The sequence below is a fragment of the Engystomops pustulosus genome, chromosome 10 (assembly GCF_040894005.1).
Source record: "Engystomops pustulosus chromosome 10, aEngPut4.maternal, whole genome shotgun sequence".
In the NCBI taxonomy this organism is placed as follows: Eukaryota; Metazoa; Chordata; class Amphibia; order Anura; family Leptodactylidae; genus Engystomops; species Engystomops pustulosus.
The window spans coordinates 23,407,665-23,433,197 of NC_092420.1; the positions used below are offsets into that span (position 1 = coordinate 23,407,665).

General features: G+C 39.2%; 1 protein-coding gene across 5 annotated transcripts in view; it reads right to left on the bottom strand.

The window, feature by feature from the left end:
* The window catches only part of CACNA2D3 (calcium voltage-gated channel auxiliary subunit alpha2delta 3), a 597,379-nt gene that overhangs the window by 136,857 nt on the left and 434,989 nt on the right, over positions 1-25,533 (bottom strand). For all 5 annotated transcript variants that reach the window (XM_072127891.1, XM_072127887.1, XM_072127890.1 and 2 more), the window contains 7 exons: positions 24,057-24,124; positions 23,090-23,135; positions 22,912-23,009; positions 20,657-20,750; positions 18,640-18,735; positions 15,358-15,479; positions 3,174-3,254 (listed from right to left, as the gene is read on the bottom strand). In XM_072127891.1, the coding sequence (XP_071983992.1) occupies positions 3,174-3,254; positions 15,358-15,479; positions 18,640-18,735; positions 20,657-20,750; positions 22,912-23,009; positions 23,090-23,135; positions 24,057-24,124 (605 nt within the window). The remainder of the gene's footprint in view (positions 1-3,173; positions 3,255-15,357; positions 15,480-18,639; positions 18,736-20,656; positions 20,751-22,911; positions 23,010-23,089; positions 23,136-24,056; positions 24,125-25,533) is intronic.

Consider the following 25,533-nt stretch of genomic DNA (forward strand, 5'->3'; position numbering starts at 1 on the left):
CATAAAGTTGTAGGTGGATAGAGATGAGCAGATACAAGTTCGATACCCCTGGCCAACCTTAGCCATGGTTAGTTGCTAGCAGCGTCCATTTACCAGATGGGCTCTTTGACCACCAATCTGGCAATATTTTGTGCAGCCGAGCCCGAACCCCAAATCTGTACTTGAATGTCGTGTTCACTCATCATCAGTGGACCATAAAAACAAATTGTTACAGATCTAGGCCCAATTCTGCTATTGGTCCTCAAACACTTATAGAAATCATGAGCTGGGATTAAAAGAATAAACCATGAACAAAATGAAGTAGCTGAGCACCAGAATACTGAGAAGAAGCGTTGTTTTGATCAGATTTCTCTGGTGTTATAAATATTCAGAATCTTTACAAATGCTAATGAGTAGATTTGCATGATGTGATCCATCACAGTTACCTCCACAGGCTTGCGCTGTCTCAGATAGAAGTGAAGCCTTGCTGTCATGTTTCATCAGGCCTAAAGCGTCATGTTACACCAAGACTCTCATCATAGGAATTGATATGTCTATGTAAGTTTCCAGATAACAGTGTGAGAAGAAGACCTCTAGAATGATACAAACAATGTGCTACGTCCATACAACTTCCCCTGATGGGAAGCCGCAGAACAGTTTTCATTCTGGTAACAATAAGGCAAATGTATGACATTGATCAGAATGAACAATGGGGGGGATTATCAAGACAAAGTCATGTTTAGCCTTGAGGCTTTTACAATTTTTTGTTGTTGTTTCATCTTGACATTTCAGAATGTATCATTTCTGGGGTATAGACCATTTAAGACATAAATGGGAATGTGAGCTGCAGATAAAGATAAAAAAGCAGTGTCTTTAAAGGGGTTGTCCAAGAGTAAGAAAAAATAGCAAGCTGGACGGGGAGGGGCTGCATAAAAAAATAAAGCTGTACTCACCTAGTCAGTCCTCCGTGCAGCACCCCTGTTAGTTTACAGGGGCACAGAAGCTCTACTTCGACAACTTCCAGGTGGCCAGGCACGTCCACCCATCTCTGGTCCCAGCACTGAATTAGGTGGGGACTGGCCCCACTAATAGCAAAATCATGGTGCTAGCTGCTATAAAGCCCAAGGGTCGTGCAGAGTGACGTTGCCTTACAGCCCCTAAAAATAACTCATCACAGTGTCAGAGATTTTTATCTGGGGCTTAAATCACCCGGCATGCATTTGTAAGGGGACTTTCGAATGAACCCTTTATAGCCAAAAATAGGTCCCCGGGGCCGGGGCGAGAGCGCACACTAAGACACACCAGAATACTGCAATGCTATTGGCCATATCGAATATCTCCCCATAAATTCACTTTCCCAAAACATGCAGATGAACTTTACATATTATTTCTCACAAAGAGCACTGTCTAAAAGTCCTGAGAAGAAAGCTTGGTCAAGCCAAAACATAAGATAAGCTGATGCTGAAGCAAAAATATAGGACAAGAGTGAAGGACAGACTTGCCTCTCAGCAGATTCAAACAAAATTATGTTTGAATGATGAGATGAAAAGACATTTTACAATATGGCTGACAGTGGTCAACAGCACCCTCGGCTAAGACTAAAATGACGTCCGCTTGATCCAAGATGGCGTCTGTAGAGGAATATAACTCTTACAACAGTCAAAAAGAGACTCTTTTTAGCTCATTTGCATATTACCTTAATAAGATTATTTTTAAATATGCTAGAAAGGATATTTTGTACCGTACCTGAGTGGAATAAATCAAGAGAAGTATAACCAGCTCACCTCCCAACACAACATAATCACAGATTGTGGATTCCCCTTTAATACTACTATATCAAATTATTACTTTTCTGACCACTAGCCACTTCAACTGTTATTGAAATGATCTATACTACATGGGTATCCATTATTCAAAATTGTTTATCGCACCAATCTCGACATTTCCTAGGTGGTGCCAAGTCGTCACAAATACTATCCCCTTTAACCATATTTTAAAAGATATATAATGTATAACACTCATTTCCATGACTGCAAAAATCTAAAGCAGAGTCATAACTCTTGTTATAAGATGTGAAACTGTGAGTCTGCAGCGATGGAAAATGAGGTTAAACTTGGAGCAAGACATTATGCAACGCAGTAGTCAGACAATCTGCAATTCAGCTGTACTTTTTATGTACAAATAAATTATAGAACATATTGTTCAGTGGTTTATGAACCATATAATTTGAGGGGTCTCCAAACTAGCAATTTGGTAATATGAAATATTGAGATGTCTTTGTAATTGCATTGGAGAAACACTCCTAGATTTAAGGCATTAAACCGACGTATCGCAATTACCGTTATTATTAAATGAATCACATGTACGCGGCCAAAAGTCATTTTTGGTTTACCAGACCAATACAGAGGAGAATTGTTTTCCAGTGAAGTTTTCGCAGTGGCTAAGGCTCCTGTGTGTGGCATTCATGAATTCATCGGAGACTTGTGAAGTTTATCAAATGTAAAAGTTTTTGAGCGTAAAAAACACTTTGTTATCCGATACAACACAATATTTAAGGGGATCTGTCATCTCTCTTGACATGTCTTTTGTAGTAATTGGTTGTATTAACCACACAATGATAAATATGTAATATCTATTCTTAGAAATCAGCTTTGTTCCCAAAATGTAAGAACTTATTGACTACTTGCTGTTGACAGTTTTTTGCCTTTTTTCTATTTTTTTTCACTTTAGAGTGGAGCACTGCCTATTCCTAGAGTTATACTATCCAATCAGTGATTGAATAGTCATGCTTGGACACACCCCTTTGACAAAACAAATAGTAACCCCAGTTGTCATTTTTTATATACATATAAGGCATCATGAAAACAAACGTGTAAGAAGGCCATGTGCTAGCTTCTTATTTTGCAGATAACACAAGGCCCCATTACTTTCTATGTAATGTGCTCATGCCGATGGCTGATGCATCCACCATGCCTTGGCAGGCTGACTCACCCACTGGGCCACAAACAATTTTTAGGCTGCAAACAAAGAAAAATGTTTGTAGTCCACAAAGTAGTCACATGTTTGTGTGCATTAGACCTCAAAAAAGAAAATATAAAAATGCCCTAGAGTTATTTAATGGAAAAAATAGTACAGAAATACAGAAATATAAGGAGACCATTTTTGTTCAGTGTCTGGATTATTGAATTATTTACCTGCCACCACTGGTGATTTTCGATCATCTAGTAGCTGTATGGCTGTACTAGCTGTTACCACAGTACTTCTATTTACTGAACCTAAAAATAAAGAGACAAATATTAAAATTCATAGACTGAAGACCATTAGAATCGACCATATTGATATTTATAGCAGAGCCAAAAAGAAAAGGACATAAAACACTTTGTTGTGCTAACAGTACAACATAAAACTAGAAAGAAGTATAGAAACTTTATTTTTATCTTTACAATCTAATCCTATGAACTGACTGGAAGGTACAGTAATGGGGTCTCATTCTACCCCATTATTTTAAACTGTAATGGTATCACATTTTATTTTATATTATTAGTGTAACAGAAACTGTGAAACTGTAGAAAATATATTTACTGCTGTTTGTTCCTTCAAAAAAAATTATTAAAACATATGATACAGTACAGATATAGAAAGGTTTCTATACATATAACAGCTAAACACATTTTAATTTTTCTCATTAATTTTTCAATAGCTTTTGTTTTGCTGGCAGGTATTATCAGATTCAAGTTGGATGAATACCTTATATACTCGAGTATAAGCCTAGTTTTTTAGCACAAAAAATGTGCTGAAAAACCCCAACTCGGCTTATACTCGAGTCAAGGAAACCGTCAAGTGAACTCACCTTCTGACGCTCTCGGCATCCATCGCGGCTCCGACATCGGGTCCTGGTCCGTCACAGTCTTCGTGACGTCAGCCGCATCGGCACACACTATGATGTCAGCTTGCGGCTGACGTCATGGAGCCGGTCCAGGAGGGGCTGGCAGGCTATGTACTCGAGGGGGCAGGCAGGCAGGCTATATACTCGATGGGGCAGACAGGAAGCCTATATACTCCAGGGGGCTAGCAGGCTATATACTTGAGGGGGCTGGCTGGCTATATACTACAGGGGTTGGCTGGATATATACTACAGGGGGCTGGCAATCTATATATAGTGTGGGGGGGGGGATGTGACCAATTATTTCCCACCCTCGGCTTATAATCAAGTTAATAGGTTTTTCCATTTTTTTTGTCAAAATTAGGGGTCTCGGCTTATACTCGGGTCGGCTTATACTTGAGTATATACGGTATGTATATATTATACTGGCTAAGAAAATGGAAAAAATTCAATGGTTAACTAATTGAGTGCTAATTTAAGGGCTATATGATCATGTAAATGTCTGCAAAAACTGCTAAATGAATTATGCTTTTCCATACTTACATACAGTAGATGATAAGGTTGAAAAATACTAAAGTTGATCAATGCTAATTTCTGATCTGTGTTACTGTGTTATTTAAGGGAACAGAGAAAAAAACTATTTCTTCTATCTGGTTAATGGGGGAGAAAACCCCTCCCCTCCCACTGCATCTAGAGGTTCCACCCTCCTGATGTATCCAGTGACCTGCCTTTGGTAGTTCAACACCAGATTCCGACCATAGCTTGTGCAGAGGCTGCCAGACATGAGCCTCTTTACGTCCCTCCACAATCACTTGGAATGGAATTGGAGTAAATAGGAAAAAAACAGGAATTGCGACTATTTCTGGGCCTGTACATCGAAAACTGGCATCCAGTGATGATAAATGTCCTCCCCATTACTTCTAATTTAAGGTTTTCTTTTCTGCTTGAATAAACATTGAAAACATTTCTGCAGCTTAACCAGTCTTACCATTTTTTTTTATAAAAACGTTTGCCCATTTGTGCTTACAGTGAAATTATATTTTGTCATCAAGATTGTCTGGTGGTCATTAGACTGGTAAGACCTAATAAGCTTTCCACTATTTTTGTTTATACATTTAACATAATTAATTAACAAATACAATTATTTAAGCAATTAAATTAAATAATATTCATTAATTAATTAACTCGCAACTGACCAACCAGCTGATATCACCAATTTGTCAATTAATTCAATCAATTCTAGAACAGCAGACAACATGTAGTAACATAGTTTCATTATGAGAAATACAACTATTTCTGGGGGCCTCTCCAAACAGAAGGGGTGTTTGCAGAATGGGCACTGCCATCTATCTTAGATCTGGAATGTGCCTAATGTAACATCAACAGTGGGTGCCAACCGGTTGCTAAGCCAGGTAGGACCCTAACCAAGGGAGTTTAGAAAAAGCAAACAAAGCTATCAGTTTGCAGTCCATAGAATGCACCCGCACCCAGAAATGGCTGATCTATCAAAAAAAAGATATTCACAATACTGAAGATAGCTTCCTGATGTCCCAATGGAAAACAAGCCTGATACAGTTCTGTAAATGGAAACATTTATAAGTTAATAATTTAAGTTGGGGAGGAAAAAACTGAAACTCAAGACTCTCGTCATAGACGAGATGTGAACCAAAATTTTCACCAGGTACTTTCCAAAATACACTTATTAACTACCAACTTCAGGAGCCTTTGTCTGCTGGCTGCTGCAGCTGTAAGCAACCAATCACAGCTCAGCTTTTAGCATCTAATCGCAGCTCAGTTTCTATTTTGCCCCAGGTCATTAATATGAGCTCTAAGCTTTAATTGGTTACTGTAGGCAATACTGCTTATGTGTGAGGTAAGGTGTGAAGTACTGTGCGAGGTAATATAAGTTAATATGATAGATAGATATAGCTTATGTGAGAGGTAATATATGAAGTAATATGTGAGGTTATATGATTCATATATAGATATAGCTTTCGTGAGAGGCTTCAAGAAGGGTCTAGATGCCTTTTTACACCCAAATTACATTGACGGTAATGTTTTATAGAAATGTTTCCCCTAAATCCCTTCCTCATCCAATCTCTTCCCTTCCTTGGTTGAACTTGATGGACATATGTCATTTTTCAACCGTATAAACTATGATGTGAAGTAATATGTGAGGTAGTATGATTGATGGATAGATAGAAATATAGATAGATACAGATAGCTAGATGAGATGTATATATATATATATATATATATATATATATATATATAGTTAGATACTCCAGTCACATGTAGAGCTGCAGTCTTTTCCTTGCCATAATAAATTCCAGTCACATCCAAAACTGCAATCATCATCCATCTACTATAAGATCATCTCAGATGACTACAGTTATAGCTAAGAGCGGTTATTTACTACTCCAGGCAACTCCGGGGGCTACAGCTAGTACTAAATAAGATTAAAGTGTAATCTTATAAAAAATCGTCCTGTATCTACTAAACTTTAAATAGTTTACATCCCGAGTCTAGTCTCTTCTCCGCACATCTGTAACTTTATGTTCCAAAACTACTAAGAACTTTTTGGGTTATTGCAACATTACAGAAACACAAGTTGTTAAACTCAATTTAATGACTGGTAGTACAGTGAGAATTCTGACTTGACATGAGGTCCGGGCCCATCTCCATACACATTGGCCTTTGGCTGATTCCTTGTACTGTACGTGATTTATATTACAAATAGTCTGCTTAGCCAAATTATGAAAACATTATATCTATTTAACAACACCATCCTCTCCATAATCTGGACATTCTCAAATGGAGATGTCTTGGCTGCAGAATCAAAAGTTTACTGAAATGAGAACACTGAAGACTGGGATTTTATTATGCGGTTCTGGAAGACAAGACCCAGGAACCCGGCACTTCAGTTCACCAGATGCTGGATAATTGCAAGCCCTGCCCATTAACAGTTGCAAATTACTAACCAATTTTCTCAATTTAAACATTACAATTTAGTAAAAGATTCTTTAGAAAATGCTGAACTTTCTAAATGAGACTGATTTATGGCGTTTTGATAACGGGTAAGGGTCCAATGTGAAGTCAGTGAGCAAGGAAATTAAGATTACGGTGATGGTTTATGGGTAAGAGGAGCGAATAAGAAAATGCAATTATTAAAAGTGCATTTTACACGGAGGGTTTTTAAAGGGATAGGTCAACATTGAAAAGGTTATAAAAAGAAATTGAAATCTACTGCAAGTATAATAATAGACATGAATTTCATATACACAGTGGGGGAAGAACATAATTGTTCCCAAACAGATTTCGCAAGTTTTCACACCTACGAAGAATGGAAAGAATAAAAAAAAAATAATGAATTTTACATTTTTTTACATGGAATGTAGCTAGCTTTTCTTTAAGAAGCTCCTCCTACTCTGCACTCATTACCCATATTAATTGCCCCTATTTGAACTTGTTTCCTGTATATAAGACACCTTTCCCCACATTCAATCAAACTTCAACCTCTCCAACATGAGCAAGATCAAAGAGCTGTCTAAGTACACCAGGGACAAAATTGTAGACCTGCACAAGGCTTGGATGGCAAACCAAGACAATACAAACCGGACAATAGGCAAACCGTTTAGTGAGAAGACTACAACTGTTGGCAGAATTATTAAAAAAATGGAAGAAACACTCGATTTCCATAAGTCTTTCTCGGTATGGGGCCCCATGAAAGATCTTACCTCATGGGGTAAGGATGATTTTGAGAAAAGTCAGGAATTAGCCAAGAACTACACAGGTAGACCTGGTCAATGACCTGAAGCCAGTAGGGAATACAGTCTCAAAGATTACCGTTCGAAACACACTAAGCCGTCATGTACTAAAATCATACAGGGTTTGAAAGGTCCCCCTGCCAGGACACGTCCAGGCACATTTGAATTTCTCACTGACCATATGGATGATCCAGAGGAAGAATGGGAGAAGGTCATGTGGTCAGATGAGACTATAATTTTTTAGTATCAACTCCACTTGCTGGGTTGGAGGAACAAGTACTACACTAAGGACACCATCCCAAACATGAAGCAAGGAAGTGGAAACATAATACTTTGGAGTGTTTTTTTGCAAATGGATAGGACTATTACATATTGAAGGGAGGATTAAAGAACCTCCTTCTTTCTGTAAGACCATTGAAGATCGGTCATGGATGGGTCTTTGAGTATGACAATGACCCAAAACACACAGCCAGGGCGAATAAGGAACAGCTCCATATGAATTATTTCAAGATCCTGGAGTGATCTAGCCAATCCCCAAACCTGAGCAACTCAATGTTGCCCAGCAACAGAGTTGAAACCTGAAAGATCTGGAGAAGATCTGTATGGAGGACTGGGTTAAAATTCCTGTTGCCATGAGTTCAAACTTGGTCAAGAAATAAAAACTCTATTGTGACTGGAGCTCAAAAACGAAAAAGACGATCCATGCACGTTTCCTCCTTATTTGTGCACCAAACACACAAGGGTACACACAAGGGTAAACACAAGGGTATTTGTGCACCAAACACAAGGGATCACTTTCCGGAGCCCCGGAAGAAGCAAAGAGGCGAAACCCTGGGTCGGGCAAGGATTGGCGTCCTCGTGGAGTTATTTGTGATATGCGCATTTTTTATCTACATATGTAAGTAGAACTGGAAATAAAAGTTTGAAAAGTTTGAAACTGTCTACACTATGCCTGGATATGTCTCTTATATACAGTGAGTGGAGGAGACTAGGACAGGAGTGAAAATATTGACGGTTTCTGGTCTGAATGGTGACTTATCCCTGAAAGTGATCCCTTGTGTTTGGTGCACAAATAAGGAGGAAACGTGCATGGATCGTCTTTTTCGTTTTTGAGCTCCGGTCACAAAAGAGTTTTTATTCTACTGGATTATTGAATAGTGGATGTTTGCTGGATCCATCTAGGACAGTTAAGGACAGCTCATAAGAGGGAAGGTGCAGCACCACGCAATTTTTGTTGGTCAAGAAATACATGAAACATCTGACCTCTGTAACTTGTTTCTGTATCAAATTTTAGGTTCTGTTTTTCTATGGTATCAAATACTTATTTTGGGCACAAAAATGCTAATTAATTCTTAAAAAATCATACAATGTGATTTACTGGATCTTATTTTCAGATTCTGTCTCTCATAGTTGAATTGTACATACAATAAACACTTCAAACCTCTCCATTCTTTATAGGTGGGAAAACCTTACATGCAAAAAAGTAAACACCTGCGATTGGTGACAGCACCGATCTCAGGTGTTAAATAGCAGGGGTTCCAAACTCAAACCTAATTCTAAGGTTCTTGGCTAAACCCAAGCCTCACTGGGTCCAATCATCCCATGTTATAAATTTGTAAATTAGTTTTATAATTAGTTTAATTAATTGTAAAAGTTGTAAAAGTTTACTGTAATGTTTTTACAACATTGGAGAACTTGAGATGTAAGTTTTCTTGTTGTGCAGTAGAGCCTATGCTTTCATTTCCACAAAAGCAAAAGAAAAAAAAAGATGACATTTCCTATATTTTGCCCCCCACTCTATTATAGGGTGTGGCTTAGCAAGAAAGGGGGTTGGGCATAAGATGCTCGAAATTACAATGGTTTAATTTAATTCAAAAAGCTTAAAGTTATAGAAAATAAAAGCAGAAGAAGAAACCACTGTGAAATATCAGATGCATAATATTCTAGTTCTAAGCTGCCTAAATGTAACACTGTCCCATTTTTCAATCTTAAAGGCTTCTGAAACTTTAGGAAACATTAAAAACTCAAACTACTTCAGGACACTATACAGATATAAAGAGCCAAAACTTGTCGAGAAAAACAGTTTGTTATCCTAATTTAACGAGATTGAGGATAATATATGAAGGGGTTGTCCACTTTGGACAATGTCTTTTTGTTAAAAGAACTCATATGGCGTAATAGTACTGTGACCACCAGCAATTACTTATAATGTGCAATAGAACTTATACGAAAGTTTATTAGTTTAAAGTGCATTGTGGGTCCTCCGGAGCATGAAACAGTCTTTGTGCTCTCATCAATATCTCAAGTTTCTTTGGGTCCTTAATGGAGTATCATTTCTCTCTTCCCTTTACAGCTTTCAACCAATGGGCATGGTATGGTCGTCTATGGTTCTGGTACAGTTGATGAATTCTAAGGACCTTCATGACTTGTATAGGACAATGGGGCTCATTTACTTACCCGATCCTGTCACGATCTCGCGGCGCGTTGTCCGACGTGGATTTGGGTTCTGCCGGGATTCACTAAGGTTGTGCGCCCGATATCCAGTAGGTGTCGCTGCTGCGCCGAGCTCACCTGCTTTTTCTCGGTGCATGTAAGTGCTTGCTCTTGCGACACATTTTGTTTTTTAAATTCTGCGTTTTTCCCGAATCTGTCAGGTTGTCCAAAGGCCATGCCCTCCGATTTCTGTCTCGTGAAAGCCGGCGCGGAATTCCCAGCGGAATTCGGCGCAAAACGCAAAATTTCGGGAAACCCGGCAAAAGTGCGGCCGCGGAGCCCTTAGTAAATTAGCCCCAATGAGTGCTTAGTGGTAGTTTCTATTCTTTTGATGGATAGATAGCCCCCACTGCAGCCATTGTTGCCAAAATTGCCATGGGAAGTTCCAATTCAAGTGTGAATAAAACTTTATAATAAGTATAGATCCCATGAGCTATAAGATATATGAAGATTTTTGTAACTGAGTCTTGCAGATGGAGTCAATGTGAGGTCTGTTTGTTGGTAGCGTTCTCTTAAGCCTCTTAATACTTTATATATTTTCTGGAAAGAGTAATATTTTACTGGACTCCAAGGATAAGATCTACTCAAACTGTTGCAATAAGAACATTTCTCTTAAGCAATTTATTCGGCACAAGCTCTTGCCTCTATCCCATCTTTTCTCTCCACAAAGACCAAGGGATGCTATAAATTATGATCCCAACAATGTCGTCATGTCTGAAAGTTGTTTTTTAATTTCATTTCAGGTCAATGGGTAGCACTAAATTCCAGCCAGTTGACGGGAGAACCTCTGAATGAGTTTCATTACTGCTGGCTAGAACCCGTGGCCCGTGCCCAAAAATATTCTGTTCTCATTTTAAAACAAATCTACATTTTGTGTCAGCTATTGGGAATTAATCCAGCCCCTCTGTCTAATTTCAAATTGCACTGTAGCATTTCAACCAACAATCTCTGTGCCTTGTCCACCAAACTTAAGTGTTTCAACATTGGTGAACCGGCCAAGAGCAGGCAATGATTTCCATTACAATGAATTAATTATATTAATGATGATATACAATAAACACATAGACCTGAGTCAGGATGCTACTCACAGGGGAGGGTTATGATATTCAATGTGTACATTTATTGTTATTTTTTTTTTTCTGTGTTATCCTCATTCCAAAACTTAGTGATTTGGAAACATAAAATACAATATCCTATTGAGTGAAGCCAGGAACAAATTTTTATGATCTGGATTATTTCAAGGCCAGACACCTTTATGGACAAGCTGATAGTCTTATCAAGTATTGACGAACATATACACACATGGTAAGACTTCAGTAGAACAAAGTTTAGAAACTTTACAATAAGCACCAAAAAATAGTTGTGTCAATAGTTAATAGAGTGTCAAAAAAATAACGTTGTGTGATATTATATCAAAAATGTATATATTTTATATGTACCTATTTTTAGCTGTTATTTATTGGCCTTGTGAATAGACGTCTATTTACTAAGGGTCACACAGCGTATTTCCGGTGGGATTCCCAGCGGGATTCACGCTGGGGATTGTGTCGCACGCAATCATTTTGTGTCCAATCGGGCCGGCTTTCACGCAACACAAATCCGGGGGCGGGCTGTTGGACGATCCGACGGATTCGGACTACGCGCGGGATTTAACAATTCAATTTGTGTTGCAAGACATGCACTCACATACACTGGGAAGAAGAAGGTGAACTCCGGCGGACCTGATCAGGGAAACGACAAATGCAGGATATCAGGCGCACGATCTTGGTGAATCGCGCCGGACTTCATCCTCGTCGGACAGCCTGGATATTGCAACAGCCTGGGATCGCGACAAGACCGGGTAATTAAATGTATTTAATTGGTTGAATGGAAAAATTTTAACTAAATAAAGAGTGAGAATGAAAAAAGCAACATGATAAAAAATAATTTTTAAAAATATATGTTGTAAAGGTCCGATTTTACCAAAAACATATACATAACATAACATAAGAAAATTTCCAGTTCTATTGTAGACATCATCCAGGATAATTATCCCAATGTATTGGCTAAATCTCACTATACTTATTTGTTAGAATTGGCAATCATATAATTTCCTACTTCCGGTCCCAATATCAACCAAGGCCTTGCTGGACACAATCATAGCTCTCCTCCTTATCATAGCCCACACATTGAGCTCTCAGGGAAGGTGGGGTATATGCCTTTGAATTCAGAGCTACTCTTGGCTCCTGTTCCAGTGAATTGGAATTCTGTTCTTTTACCTTAACCAAGGTTTCATTCTTGAAAAACACTCAACAGGTCTTTGGATACTTCGCATGAAACCGGTTATTCAATTCTTGGTCTGACCCTTGACTCGTTCTTAGCTACCCCCTTGTTTCATCCTTTGGCCTGTCAAATCCTGACTAGTCTCTTCATGATAACAGTTGGCTCTGTTCTCTAGTGCAATACTATTTCATTAGTTCTACTGCCATCAATTAGAAACTATTCTGGATTACGGCAACATGAAAACTGGAATAAGAGTCTGTAATTTCATGTAAGGGTTGAAATGTAAAAATATGAAAATTTCTTAGGTTCGGCATCCCTGTTCAATGGAAAACCGATTGTGGTTTAGAAACTCCATACCTCCAGTGACAAATGTAAGGAGTTGGAAAAACATACTTCCAAAAGGGATAGATGGCTTGCAAGGACATAAATGGTGAAACGTCTGATCAACTTTGAACCCAAAAATTCCCTTCGAAATTGACATCTACAGGTTCTACGCCAGTCACTCTGCTCCATTCTGTTTGTCCATTTTAATGGTCATATAAAACTTTATTGAGCGAAAACATATAACCTCACAGATGGTTTATAGATGGGGAAAATTTTCTGCCTAATGTGTGAATGTTGCATGGATATAAGACAGGAGACGGGTCACAGTGGAAGATGAGTAACAGGCCGGCAGCTGTAGTGTTTGAGGAGATTATAAGAAGGAAGTAGGAGGATGAGGGTCCAGATAAAAGACACATGGAGCAATGAACATGAGAAAGTGTTAGGAGGAAATTATTTTTCTTGTAAGATATGAGATACAATGTAATCATTTGTTGGATATAAAATTGACCTAAAATCCATATTTCACGGAAAACATCTAGTGAAGTGATGTTTGTGTGAAATTTTTTATGAAAATAAAATGTTGAATATGGAGATAATTTAGTTTCCATGTTCAAAATGTGGTCCAATATTACAATACAGATTAACTAAGCAATATCTGAATTCTCCGTGTAATAAGTGTCCTGGAGTCATGGTCTACAAGGCTGGAGCCCATCAGTCAGACAACAATGGAGAGATTAATACATCTGCCGCTAATGATGATCCCATGTTTTCGAGCAGAATGAATCAATTAGACAATAAAACAAATGTGGAGTTGACACCCTGAGGAAATATGGCAAAGAAGTCAAAAACTCGTCTGCTGCAGATTTCTCTCTGGTTGGGATTTCCTTTGGAAAACGTTCATAAATGGACTTAACAAATGTAAAAGATTTGAAATTCAGATTTTTATTACCTTCTCTAACCCGAAACCAGCGAGACAGTTTTTGTACATGATTCAATAATTCTTTTAGGAAAAAAAAAAACAAGTTACATCTGAAAGCAATTGAAACAAACAAGATGATGTTCTTGTTATGTGCAATCAAGTCGAAAATGCAACCTTGGGATGGCTGTGTTGGATTTCCTCAATTTAGCTTTAGATAGTCGAAATTCTGTGTGGTCAGTTCTGTTTATCATGAGTTGGTTGGAGCTATCGATGAGCATGAAAGTGCAATAGCTTAGTTAAAAATAAACAAATTCCAGTGAAAAACTAAAATAACTGTATCGTTTGAAGATTCCTGATGTCTACTGCACACAGAAACATTGGCTATAACTGCAAAATCTACTTCTGTATCTTTTGTCATATAGAAGTAATTGGTCACCATTCTGATCCATTGCTGTCCCATTGGAGTTCGCACTCTAGAATTTCATAAACACTAGGGCCAAATCATTAAAAGTCAATTTAAGAAGTTTTCCAGGAAGTTTGCGAATTCTGTTGGCAGCTGTTTCCAGTAATGTAAAATTACAATGTACAAGCCAAAAGCAGAAGGTTCTGTCCACCATGTAGTAGCCGTGCTGGGGAAACTTGTAGCTTGGTTTCTAACCACATTAATGGAAACTAAGCTGCAGGCTGGTGTAGTAGAGAGTGATGAGTGTATGTCTCTTTACATACACTATATATTCCAGCCTACAGGTTTAACCAAAACTATTGAAGGGGATGCTCAAAATGATTTAAGGAATTTTAAAGAAAAATTTGGGATTTTGCCAATTCTAAAACTTTTTGAATTCACAGTTTAAAAAAATTCATCATACAGCCAAAAAGTTATACCCCCAAAGAGTTTTGTGGGGAATTAGGAACTGATACCACTGACCATGGGCGAGGAACTGTCAATCCAACCAGCTACAGCCAAGTCCAAAAAACTTATCCAATGTAGAATTATAACTTAAAATCTAGAACCGTAGCCAGTTAATAATCCAGTAGCAGGATTTTACCTGAATGGGCCTGTGCTTTGTTTTTAAACTACATAATTAAAGATAATGTGCCCCCTATTGTAAATGATAGGATTGTTAGAAGTCTAAAATATGTTTTAAGATTATATTAAATGTGTAATACCTAAAACTTCATATACATTTTAATTTCTACTGTTTTGAATATCAAATATTCTGTAACAAACCAGGACCACTCCTCAAGAACCACTCGAAATAATGTGGTGCGTGCTGGAATGGCTCAGCACGGCTATTTTGGGAAGAATCTCCACTCCCTGTAACATCATTAGAGAGTGCCGTTCCTCCCCAAAATCACTTTAAATGTTGTCAGCCACTTTATCATCAGTATTTAAACAGTTAACACTAGCTGGCACCAATAGCCGGCAGGGGGTTTGAGGCAGACCAGAACCTGACTGCTAATGAAGTCCGGGAAACACAAATAGGCAAAGTTCGGTACTAACCTGAACTTTGACTTACAGGTCCGTTTATCCCTAATGAAGAATTTTCAGGTTCGGGTTCAGCCCATGCGGACTAACCAGCACTGCTTGTCTCTGTAAACATGTCAGGTTCTAACGTGTAATGTGACACTGATACAGGTGTAAATTACAAACATAATATAGTAGAAATTTATTGACAATTATACAGTTAAAAAGCAAAAAGAGTAGCGTTTATAGATAGATCGATACTGACCTGTACTAAAAGGAATGGAATACACAAAACTTCCGGGAATTTGCTCTGCAGCTCGGCGGTACCACAGCGGGAAGTGATCGGCATTGTATATACTTTCTCTATCATCAGATGTGAGAAAATCTCTTGAAACAGAAGAAAATGTCACGTTATTCTTTGTGTGTTATTTGGCATGACTTAAAAATATGTCATAGCAATAAGCAAAATAGAAATAATACCATTAAAGGGGTATTCATGAGTTATTTCAAGAGCTCTTCAATTTACAGCACAAGAAAATGAGACCTTTTCCTGGGTGAAGGAAATCCTTTCTACTACCCTGTGTTTGATACAAGTGGTTTACGTATTGCAGATATTGTAGGACTGTCTCATCATCAAGTAGGTTAATGGAACCACCACAAGCAATGCAGAGGTAGATGCAGAAGGATAAGAAGTCAAATGATGGGCAAGGATTGGAAGGTGTGGGCTTGATGGTGGCTTTATTTAAGTAGTAGTGTCTTCTTTAGCTTGCCAAACCTGTTATTTGTTGGTATTTAGTGTTAGATTTGGTCACATAACCTACATCTCTAATGGGTTGACCCAGATCATTAGCATGTGGCTTGTTTTCCAGTATAGAAAGTACCTGCTTCATGGTGCTGGTAACACAGCTAGTGTTGACCATCAGAGCTGAGGACTTCGGACCTGTGACACTAAAGTAGCTCTTTGGATCACTTGGTATTTAGTGTGTAGTAGGTAATAAAAAGTGTCTTTTCCATGGCAGAATATTTGGTTGATTCAGTTAATTTGGCACAACTCAACTAGGATTGGGTGCCATGTGATGGAGAGAGTAACCACTCCTCACTTTGATGACACAATGACCGATCGACACTGAGAAGTTTGGATATGTGACACTATATTACATGAGAAAAGATGGTTCCTAGTCTGAAATAGATCCCAATAGGTTTCTTTTGTCCGGTCAATTCAGTTTATTGGTTTCAATTAGATAAGAATTGGGTTCTATATGGAACTGAGAGTATTCAACCTTCCCTCAAATACATTGAAGACACATATAATAGGACTGCTTAGCTTAGATTAGCCTTTTACATCTCCCTTCCTCCAATTTTTTTCATTGAAGGAATGTGCAGGAATATAAATAATTTCTGTACAACTCTAGGGACGTCGCCCAGTGACTTGCAGCAGATGGGAAGTTAAGCCAAAGCCATACACCACAGAGCGCCACATTCACAGCAACAAAGAGAAGTCTACAAACAACCTAACACAAAAACGCTGTGCCCCAAGCTCAAGGTCAGGGAGAATAAGCAACATCTCAGTCTAAACTCAAGAACATAAAAACTAAACAATGAGTATGGCATTACATAAATTCTCCAGAGACAATTTCACAACTGGAAGTTTGACATCTGAAAGCTATAAGAAAAAACAATTTAGGATTATACTATTAAATCTATTATGTTTTCAGAATCTCCAAGTTGCAGTGTTTCAGCTTAAAGTTTTGGTGGATTTTCAAGGGATCTGAAGTCTACCACCAGTTTTGACCATACATCGGCCCTTAAGATTTGGGTACCATAACCGAGTGAGCATTCTTCAAAGCAGGACTGTGAAAAATAGCTTTGTTTTCAAGCATTGTAGTATCTTTATGTGCACATGCAACCTCCCACACAAGGGCCTAAGGTTTTCGTGGCTTGGGGAAGCCCAGCTTGGGTATCTGAGTAGCTGGCTCTGTGCCAGGGAACAGAGGCCTCATCCACAGCCTGGCAGGTTTCTCCCTTGGGCAGATCCCAATATAGATATGGGATCCCTGGGGGTGCTGAATGGGGTGCCTGTGGTGGTAAAAGCCTTGCACAGGGATCACTCAGGTGGCAGAGTTTATCATTCAACTTACAGTTCTTTTATTGGAATGGCCACAACAGCAATAACTTCAACGGGGTTGAGATGGATGGTTGGATATTGTTTTAAAGGAGGGGCTCACAGCCTGGTAAAGGTGGCTTCAGACTGGAGAGGAAAGTTGGCTGCTTCAGCAGCAGAGTAAGACAGACTCCTGGAGGTGGATGTCTGCTTTGGCCTGGTGTCCAGACAGGCTAAGTGTGTCAGGGTAGCGTGCCACAGACACATGTGCTTCTCAGTACCTCCTGGGCCGAAAAGCTAAGTGGGTAAGCTTCTCAGTCACAATGAGTCTTATAACCTCCCCTTGTGTGGTGGCAAGCTTATTATCCAACCAGCTGTCTCCTTGCATTGTACCAGTACATCTGATTGGTCACAAACTTACATATTCTTTCTCAGGCAGAGCATTACCAGCTGTTTTACCATTTCCAAACACTTGAGGCCCCTCTAGGTCGATCAGGCCATAGAGAAAACCTTACTGCATGGATAGGGATTTGATTTTGCAACACTAGACCCTAAACTCTGAGTTGGCAGGGATGTTGCACATAGGGAATGTGTCCTCACACAGCTGTGCTCTTAGCTTTATATATTGTTTCATACCCCCTCCCCCCTTTGCTCTAATGAAAAGCTGTACCAGGCTTGTGGTTCAATATAATAATAATTCTATATTTATATTGCGCACACAGATTATGCAGCGCTGCACAAAGCATGTGAAATTGGTCCCTGGGGCTCAAAATCTAAACAACCTAACAGTATATTTTGGAGTGTGGGAGGTAACCCACGCAAACACGGAGAGTACATACAAACTCTCTGCAGATGTTGACCTGGGTGGGATTTGAACCCAGGACCCCAGTGCTGCAAGGCAGAAGTGCTACCCACTCAGCCACCGTGCTGCCCTCCTCAGCCACCGTACTGCCCGTAATGACAGTTGTCACTCAGAACAAAGACCAGGAGCTGTGAAGCAATTTAAGGCTAGCAGCACAGCAGTGTGAGAACTTATCTCAGTTTACCTGTAGAAGTAACAATCCTTGGATATAAATATGTTTTTCATATTCCTGTTGTTACTTCTGTCTGTTCTTCCTACATGTTGTACGTGAAGGTATAATTGCAGCTTCTTTAGTCACATAATAAAGTAACTTGCTGTTAAGACCTCCAGAATTTAGGGTAATCGTTAGTGCTCCTTACAGTGCCCCCACTGGAGAAATTAAGTATTACACAGATAAGACTAAATCAATTTACTGTTTAGCTTCTCTTTTAGCTGCTCCTCTTTTGTGGCATATAGTTCCTGTTGGTTCCTGTTTGGAATTTAGAATTTAATAACAGTATACGTCCAACTTCGGGAATAAAACATTTTGATTATAAGCTCATATTAGTCTGTTCCCCAGGACAAAACCATTAATTATTACTTACTTGTAAGTGAGCTGCTCTGGCCCCACAAAGAGATTGACACGAGTAAGTCCAGTGCGTGTTCCCAGGAAAGCGATTTCTACATCTTTGTCCGAATTTCTGCATAAAATTTAGATAAAAGGCAAAGCAATTAAAAAGTATTATTCTTGCAGTCCTTGAAGTATAACCAATTATCAACATAAGCTACTAGTCCATGACTCTTGTCATTACTAAACTATGTTTTTGAAAAACTTGAGTTAAGGAGGAGAAACCAATTTCTGTTTTGTGAAACAAATTCAATATGATGTCAGTACATCTGAGACAACCTCTTGTAATGCTCATCAATCCATCTATATACAATGGGCAGAATGTTGCAAACTTAGGCTACATTCACACACGTGTATGGGGGACGTTTATACGGCTGACATATATATGGGCGATATACGTCTATGGGCTCACGGCACTGTACGGGAGTGGAACGGTGCAGCACATGTGCGGCACAGTACCTCTCCATAGCCCGGGAAAAGATAGGACATGTCCTATCTTTTCCCGTGTTACGGCGCCGTGCGCCATATGTTCCTATGCAGAGGGGCGGGGGTGAGCAGCCCACTTATATTGTATTTAAACATATTTTGTAGCACGAGTAAGTGTTGCCCTTCTTTTAGATTTTTCTGGTTCCATCTCTTCCAATCTAACTTAAAATGGCCATCATCTTCTCATATTGCTCTATGCACATTGTGCTACAGTAATCAGGAATACCTCCTCTTGGGTGAAGTGTTTCAGGCTACTAAAGTAAGCACAGAGTATTCCAAGAAGATGTTGGTCATTTGGGGATTTGTTTTGAGCTAAGTTTACTTTGCAGTATGTATTTATTGTGAAATTCTCATTGCGAGCTGGAAGGGCTTGGCCTAAGATGACATTTTTTTAACCTGGCCACAGCACAGTGGTAACAAAGTGATCGTGGGGGTCTAACAGCTAGGACTACTAGTAATCGTAAATACTGGGATCACTTTAGTTACTGTAAACCTTAGTGGTCAGTTATCCATAATTACATGACATGTGGGGTTCTCAATGGTTGGAGTATCTCCTTCCTGTTAAAAGTGGGTTATAATTATACTTAAGCCACTGCCTTTAACAGAGTCAAAACCAGAAACCCATGGATACCACTGTTTACTGAATTCAGTACAACTAAGCATTCTAAAAGCTACAACCTAACCCTGAGATGAAGACTAAGTCCCCAACCCTACTGTGTCATTGTTAAAGGGCTATACCGGGAATATGAACAAAAACTCAGAATGCTATAAAAACATGAATATAACAAAACTCAATGTTATTAATCACAAAATGGAGCTTATATAGTTAGCTTTTTTGCTTCACAACATTTTTTGGGCTCTCTAAAGTAGGCGGAGTTATCTCCAAGATGGACGCCATCTACAACTACAAGTCCCATGATCCCTCAGTTCTCAGTTACAGCTCTTCCCTCTTATGCTCTGCTGCCAGTAATAACAAAACAGACTGTTCTGCTCTGTTACCATATGTGTAACTGCCATCACTGCACACTGAGATGACTTCTCACCACAACACTGGCTATACTGTATGCACTGCAACCAACCGACTACAGCCAAACATAGTGATGATCAGATGACCCGCCCAGGCAGGTGCAGGAGACGTGATGTGGGCATGTGACCAGTGGCCATCTTCTGTCCTGTGTCTCCTCCACAGGGACAAAGTCACAGGACTGATTAAAGGGCCAGTAGCAATTTAATTCTTCATTATATTGTATGTCACAGCATTTTTCTGCTAAGGGGAGCAACATTTTAAACAACAACTAATTACACATTAGCTTATATTTTAGTGATCAATTTGAATAAGAAATGTGCCTATTCCTCAAATACTCCTTACAGCATGCAATTCTATTAGATAATAGAAAAACATAGAATTAGCTCATATCTTGGATTTCTCTTTATTTCCATTGACTTGCTATACATACATCAGGGTTACATTGTGCCATACTCTACATACTGTATTGACATGTACTCACTCGGATTTGTTTAGTGCCAAGCTGGTCCAGTAAGCTTCCAGGGGGGCGCTGACCACAGCATCAAATAAAACCTCTTGTATAAGCTCCTTGTCACCTGCACCAGGAAGAGCCACAGTAAAAGCCTAGATTATATATTTTTTCATATCACTATATTACTATATTTTAAGAGTATTGTGAAATCTTGCAGTTTTCATCCAGGCCACAGAACTTAACGTTATTGTTCTTCTACAAAATGCAGAATGGCATGGCTTCCAGCTCTATCCAGATAACACAGGACCCCCTATTCACAATAGGTGAGGCTCACAACTCAGAAATCTGCTTTACAGCAATCACAGAGAGAATAGGAAATTGGGGAGTTTAGAAGACTCGTTTTGGATGGATTTATCACATGGAGAATTTATAAAGTCCCATTTTGCTGGAGTCTGTATTGGCATCATTTGAAAAATGTATTAAATGCCACAATATTGTTTGATATATATATAGCACATTTATTAGTCCAATACTTCTGATCTGCGATTTTTAGTTTTCCAATAACTTTTTCATACTTCGGTGTACGGAGCTGCCTGAGGTATCACTTTTTGCATGATGAGGGGTTGTTTTCAATACTTCCATTTTGAGGACTGCACGGCCTTTTGATCACTTTATATTAAAAAATTTTATATGTTGCAATATGGAAAAAAATTTTGGATTTTGGACAGTATTTTCTGTTACGGGGTTAAACAACGTGAATAGCTGTTATTAAACGTTGATAGATTGGATATTTTGGGATGTTTATAATTTTTACTGTATATTTTTATAGTTCCAGGGAAAGGGGGGTGATTTTTTTTACTATTTTTCAGCACCCCTAGGGTACTTGATATTATAGATCATTTATCAGAAAACATACAGCCAGTCATGGAGACAGATCATTGCTCCCTGACGGTCTAAACCAAGAGGGGGCGTCCACATGCTGCCGGCTTTTTACCACTGCCGGCACTTTGCAAAGGGTTAATACCCAGGTTTTGCCAGTGTATAAAGAGGGCTCTCCTTGAACACCTGCAGCTGACATGTCTTGAATCTGGTGTACAGACAGATAGTTAGGTGAATCACACCTACTTTAACACCTAATTTTCAAAGGAGTGAGTGTTAGGTTCCCTGCATTGTGTTCACCCGGGCTATACCTGGGCATAGCATATGGCTGGTTGTAGGAGGGGAGAGGTGAGTACTCTTCACCCCTTCTTTCACATAGGAAGCCAGACGGCCACCTTGTAAATCCAGCAAAAGATAGGACATGTCCTAAATGTATCAGAGCGAACACACAGCTCTTACATGGCATAGTGAGCAATATAGCCATTCAAATGGATGACCGTATTGCCCATTGAAGTGAATGTGGCTGTATGCTACCCGTGTTAAAAGGGTGTGTTACGGGTAGCACACTGCCATAATAAAATCTCTGTGTGCAAGGTGCTTTACTTTGCAACTATTAAATAGCAGAATTCTAGGAGGCAGAGCTTGATAACTTCTATGTAAGTGACACCATAAGGGCACAAGAGGTTTAGGGGGCCCTTATGGTGTCACTTTCCCATATGAGAAGACTATTACTATAAACATTATAGTCGGGGGCCTGGCACAGACTTTGCACTGGGGCCCATCAGCTTCTAGATCCGCCACTGGTAAGAGGGCTGTATGCCCAGGTCAGGAGGTGGCTAGAGGGTAGCTATGACCATTAGCTATTGTGAAAGGTGCGATCCTGTGTTATCTACATTTCAGGGGTAAACTTTATTGTAATCCTTCTATAATGATAACAGGTTGATAACTAAAAAATACTTTTTATATAAAAGGGAGCAAATGATGCCTTAATAGAATTTGAAAACATATTACGTAACACCATTTTATTTTAAGCAAAAGGTCAATGTAAACTAAATAGAATTTTTGTACTCATTTTTGACACATGTTCATTTGTAGTAGTAGATATCTTTGTTTTGTTCGACCATTAGCCTATGTGTGTCTCTTCGGACTTCAAAGAGATACATTGTCCTGTTCATCATTGGCGTGTCTAAGGGCCTCTCTCATGCCAATGACAGTAGAATGGACTGCCCGAGCTGCAAACTAGGGCCGAAGTGGGCTCCTGCAGTCTTCTCACACATGGTCATGGTACCAAAGGCATGTGAGCCCATAGAAAACTATTTCTCCATTTGCTATGTGTCAAAACTAGAGATAACACATGGACAAGTCCTACGTTCCTGCACCGGGAGCCTATCTGTCAGTGTACTTACATTGCAATAATGGCTCTTTTCCTGTGAGGTATTTTTTAATAGCTTTTAACTGAGTGAGGTGGCGATGTTCTGGATGCAGGTCAGTATTGCAGTAGGTCCTACAAAAAAAAGGATGTCTGTTACAAATTTATTTGCATTTTTAAACAAGCTCTGGTGTGATACTGACTATTATACATACCACTCATCTGCTAAGGACACATCAGGGTGTTCTAAATCATGTAAACCTGCAACAAATCAAACACATTAGATAGATATCAACATTTTAATTATATCTGTGGCCAACGTAAGGGGCAGTCAAGAGAAGAGGTAAAAATATAATAAGGAGAAAACCTGGAACAAATCAAACAGATTAGATAGATCAATATTTTTGATCATATCTGTTAGCGTGGCCAACGTAAAAAGGGGGCAGTCAAGAGTAGAGGTGGCAAATACTGTACATCATAGAAATGGAAAAAGTTAAAAATTTGGGCTGTATTCACTCGAATGTGTGCCCACTGGGCCATAGCCTGGTGGGCATACGTTCGCCGCGATGGAGAGGAGGAGGGGTGACCCATGTATGGAGTGGTATGGTCCCTCATGTGTGCGGCATCATATCGCTCCGTAGGCCATTGCCGTCTATGGGACACATATGTACGGTCCCCCTGACGGTCTTGTAAATGCAGAGTATACAGAGTTGAGGGTGGAGGATTCAAAGACTTTTCTACAGATGTGTTCCCTGTTTGCCTTCCACAGAAGGACTCCAATATTAAGGACTCCAATCATACAAAATACAAATTCAGACTCATTTATACCACAAAGCTGTTTGGGCAAATATCAAATAAACAGAGTATCACAGAAAAATATTTTTTCCCAAATCTTGTCATCTTGTTCTACTGGTCTCGGATATGGCAATCTAAAAGAAAAGGCCATATCAATGAAGAAAAGTCACACTAAGGACCTTCCATTCATAAACTTTAGTATATTTCCTTAATCACAAACACAAACAATAGGTCTTGATGGAAGACTTTAAGAAGATACTGTCCAATTAAGTTACTGTCTTCCCTGTTCTACACAATCCCCATACTCCACAGTACAAAAACAGTCATTTAGTTTCCCCCAAGCAGAATAGTCATCAGAAAAGGAAATCAGAATATATTCAGGCTCACCTTCTTCTACAGTGACGTTTCCTCTGAAGAAATATTTGCCATGTCCTCTTGAAAGAACTACTCCTAGGCTGAAAGAGAAAAGGTCAACCTAGGCAAAAGACATTACAAGAGATGTGTTCTAATGCATCTTAAGGTCTAGTCCAAATATTCCCTCGTTAAATTACTAATTCAGAGGGAGGAACCAACTTTTTCAATCGCTTTTGTGGTTAAATGAGAATAAAGCTTAAATTCGACTTCCTTTGATCAGAGGATGAAAAGTTTATATGATAGGACATGTGATGTATGTGATATATTTGTTAAAAATTAATTCTTTGTGCAAGTGTGGATAAAAGAGAACCTGTCAGAAGCAATTGACCTTAATAAACTGCTACCAATAAGTTGTCAAGGAGGTGAAGACCTTTCAGTTTATGTATCTTTCATTGACCAGCATAGTGCCATCATCCAGAAAATCAACTTTTAAAGGAAACCTACTACCACGGATCGACCTATCACTCGTCTGTGAAGCTGGGTTCTGCGCATGGGCAGTAGCTCTGGCTTCAGAGCCAAGATGGCGCAGCCGGTGGCCTGCGTTCTGTGCATGCGCAGAATCCAGCTTCTCAGATGAGTGCGCGCAGCTCCTGGTAGCTGAAGATGTCGTGGTAGGCGGAACGCAAGAGGCTACTTGAATATTGGGTGAATTAAAATTTACAAAAGTATTGGGCCACAAAAGAATTAGCCCTAAATAGGGCAATACAACTCTACATTAGAGAAACCTGCCACTATGTCTACCTAAATAGGTAGATCCGTGGTGGTATGCTTCCTTTAAGTCAGATGTAAATCTATTGGAAAATCATGAATGCAGAAAGTTTAGCACTGAAGTCAAGGCGAAGAGAGCTTTACTTCAGTGCTGAGCACTCCACCTCATTGACTTTATACAATCATTTTACATTTCACTGCAAGGTTGATTTCCTATGATGATGTCCCCACATTGGGCAATTAAACATGATTACATAGGTGTTAATCTGCTTGACAAACATAATGGTAGTGGTTTATTAGGTTAACTTCTGCTGATAGGTTCCCATTAAGCACGAGCGTGGCTCATTTCATTAAAACAAGAAATATCCAGCTAGTGCCCTGCTAGGACCATCCTATTACATGACAACGAGATGGAATTATATAGCCCTCCACAATTTGGGAATGATGAGGCAGGGCCGTTCCCAAGTCGGGGGCACTGGTTGTAACTTTTTCTCTACAAGTTTTGACAACCTAATCGGAAGATGTGACAATGGAAGAAAGTTCTCATTCAAGTTTACAGCTGTGCATTCCGAGACAGCGGACCATGGCTACAACGTTAACATCTGGTAAACATTGCAATTCTATTGATCTTGCTCACATCTAAGGGCGGCTCTTTCATAGGTGAGAATTTTTTTCCAATTGTATCTAGTGTAGATAATATGCCATGTGCAGTTGAAACTCATATTTTATTTACCGTAGATTA